Source organism: Arachis ipaensis, chromosome B01 (genome assembly GCF_000816755.2).
Source record: "Arachis ipaensis cultivar K30076 chromosome B01, Araip1.1, whole genome shotgun sequence".
Classification (NCBI taxonomy): Eukaryota; Viridiplantae; Streptophyta; class Magnoliopsida; order Fabales; family Fabaceae; genus Arachis; species Arachis ipaensis.
In genome coordinates, this window is record NC_029785.2 from 1,995,981 (window position 1) to 1,999,094 (window position 3,114).

Genomic DNA, 3,114 nt, shown 5'->3' on the forward strand with positions numbered 1-3,114 from the left:
TAAAGAGATTCTCGTTTCTTTAATGGATAAATGACACATGGCACTATTTTTCTTGTAAAGGAGCAGCTGAGTCGAAGCTGTTTTAGGTGTGAAGGGTAGTTTGTAATGTGATGGAACTACAACTGTATAAAGATTGGGTGAGGCTTAATGGGCTTGACAAAGGACTCTTTGATATAAACAAAATATAAACAATGTTCTCCTTAATATTAAAAAATACCACGTTAAAACTAATTGGAAGAAAATGTGAAAAATAAGCAACAACCAAATCAAGTAGAAAACAAATTAAACAATGGAAATCCACTGAGTATATTTAAAACCAAATACATAGATTTGGTGAACAATAATTAATATCACTATTAATAACAATAACAAATTATCTCTCAAAGTGATCCTTAAAATTTATAAATTGTACCGATTTAATTTTTTATTTACAAATTGCACTATTTTTTTTAATATATATTTTTACTTTAATATATATTTTATGCAAGTAACTCGTTTTTGTAGGTACACGTAACATCGTTGTATCTTTATTAATTTCTATTTTAAAAATAAAAACTTTATATATCTATATTATCAACTACTTCTAATGTTTTTTAATGTGAATTGATTTTTTAGGTATTTTTATTAGTAATTTTGTATAAAAAATTTTCATCCTCTTATTTTAAGTATCTTATAACATGGGAATAAGTACTTTTTAATCTCTAAAATTTAGGATGAAAATCAAAATCTTCCCTAACTTTATTTTTTATTTAAAATTGTCCCTAACATTTTATTTGATATTAAAATTGTGGTTCGGACAATTATATTTTTAGATCTCCATTACAATCCTATTCTTCTTAGAAAAGCCTCTCACCCATATTTGGCATTCAACAATGAATATATAGAAATAAAAGAAAATCCATATGTTTATTATATAGTACTATATACTATACAAAAAATACATGCGAGTAAGAAGTGGCTGAAAAATACAGAATCAGAAGTACCAGGACTGATGGAGAAAAATAAAACCTACATCTAATCCTCCATCCTTTATGAAAAATCCTAAACCATATACCATAAAAAAAATAAACAAATTTAAATAGTAACATATATAACTATAGCATATTCTACTAATAATAAAAAAACTCAAATCCAAAGACTTCAAATCTTTTGCACCAAATTCATAGTCTAAACCTGAACTTACAGCTGCTGCTTGAAATCTTAATATCATTGTTAGCACTAAGGCTATCCACCACAAGCTTGCACCTAACCCTGAAATTGACCTTAAAAAGCTTCAATTTTCCAAATTTAACCCTAACTGGCTGTTTGACCTTAATATCTAGAGGGATATTATTGGTATCTTGAATCTGCTGCTGAATCTTGCTAACTAATCCACTTGCATCTTGAATTTGGCCTCTGAGTGGCAAATCAAGAACAGTAGTATTCTTATGACCTTGATAGAATTTTATCATAGACCCTTCACAAAGTTGAGAACCACTATACCATGCACTTATGTGGCTCCCACCTTCATAATAGATCCCAATTTTCTTGTTTGGATTTCTAGCAGTGATTCTAACATTGGAAGTGACAGAGAGAATGTTAGTGCCACTAGAGAAATTGAACTCTGTGATTCTGAGTTTGTCAACTGAGTACTTTGGAATCTTTGGCCTGAATGCTAGGAACAAGATTCCAGCAGTGATTGCTATGGCAATGATGAGAATCAGGAGTGTTGTGAATGTGCAACATAAGAATCTACAGCAACAGCTTCTTCTTCTCCTTGGTGGCTTTGAATGCATCACTGGCAAGGTTCTTTGAGGAAGTGGTGGTGGTAGAGGGCTATTATTCGGATCGCCGTTCTCGGATTTCGCAATGTTTCCGGGGACTAACGGCGCCGACGGTCTAGGTGAAGCCTCAATATCCGGGTGAATTCTTTGATTATCCGCCATGTAACTGATTTTAGTGACTGATTTTTACGACGAATAATACAACTTTCAATGTTATTTTTTTTTCTCTTCCTATGTATCAATATATAGGAAGAGATGAAGGGAGATTTATAGAAAGAATTAAAGAGTGGTTGATGAATGATAATGAAGGCATATAGGACCAAGTTATAGTATGTAAGAGTGGTTGAAGAAGCTTCCAATATTTGACTTGAATGGTTAATAAAAACACAAAAGTTGCATCATAATCGTCACTACTCGGTTTTAAATTTGTAAACTCAGGTCGACTTCACGTGAAATTGATAGTTCAGAGCCGTTAGATGATTTGACTGATTTGACTAAATTTTCATCTAACGGCTTTCAACTATCAACTTCACGTGAAGTCAACTGCACCTGAGTTTTCACAAAAAAGAAAAAAATTGATGCAGTATCCGTGTAAAATAATTTTATATATATATTTAATTACGTAATGTCACATCAGTAAAAATAATTATTTTTTTATATTGATCATATGAATAGTCATCTAAATAAATAAATATAATTAAATAATTGTATAAAATATTTTATACTATCAATGCATTAAAATTAAACTCATTAAATAAATAAAAGATTAAAAAAAGGTGGTTGTTTAGTCACCTACCATAAAACATGACTAGCCATCTTATATATCTATGTATCTATTTATTTGTTTCCTTTCTCTCATTTTGGTTGGGCACACTGACCCAAGTGGTGTGTTATTAAATCTTCATCACTAATCACTATGTATCTCTGAGTATACATAGCAACATTAATATCATCATCATATCATAATAAAAATAATAATAACTCAAGAGGGATATGCTTATTTGGACCACAATAATTACCTTACATTTAGAGGCTGCATAAAGTTGACATGAAGTGTAGTTGACTACAATGGAACTTTTTTTTTCTTTTTCTTTTTTAATTAAAGATTATGACATTGTTTTGTTTGTTGCATGGATCATGCTTGGATAATAGGATTATTGTAGGCTCAACTAAACACAAGGATTTAAAAAAGAAAAATAAAGTTGTTTATCTATCATCTTTGAAATTAGGTTAAAAAAAAGTTGTATTTGATAATATAGAAATCTAGTAAATCTTGAGTTTTGATGACAAACACAAAAAAGGAAAGAAAAAAAAAAGAGACAACTTGTATTAAAAATTTGTGTAAATTGAA

General features: G+C 29.8%; 1 protein-coding gene across 1 annotated transcript; it reads right to left on the minus strand.

Annotated features, from left to right (window-relative positions):
* LOC107639295 (NDR1/HIN1-like protein 6) lies at positions 882-2,053 on the minus strand. Its single transcript, XM_016342805.2, has one exon. It carries the CDS (start codon positions 1,923-1,925, stop codon positions 1,161-1,163), a length of 765 nt encoding a protein of 254 aa, XP_016198291.1. The 5' UTR covers positions 1,926-2,053; the 3' UTR covers positions 882-1,160.

Coding starts and splice junctions, on each gene's coding strand:
- LOC107639295 (XM_016342805.2), bottom strand. CDS start 1,925: ATGGCGGATAATCAAAGAATTCACCCGGATATTGAGGCTTCACCTAGA.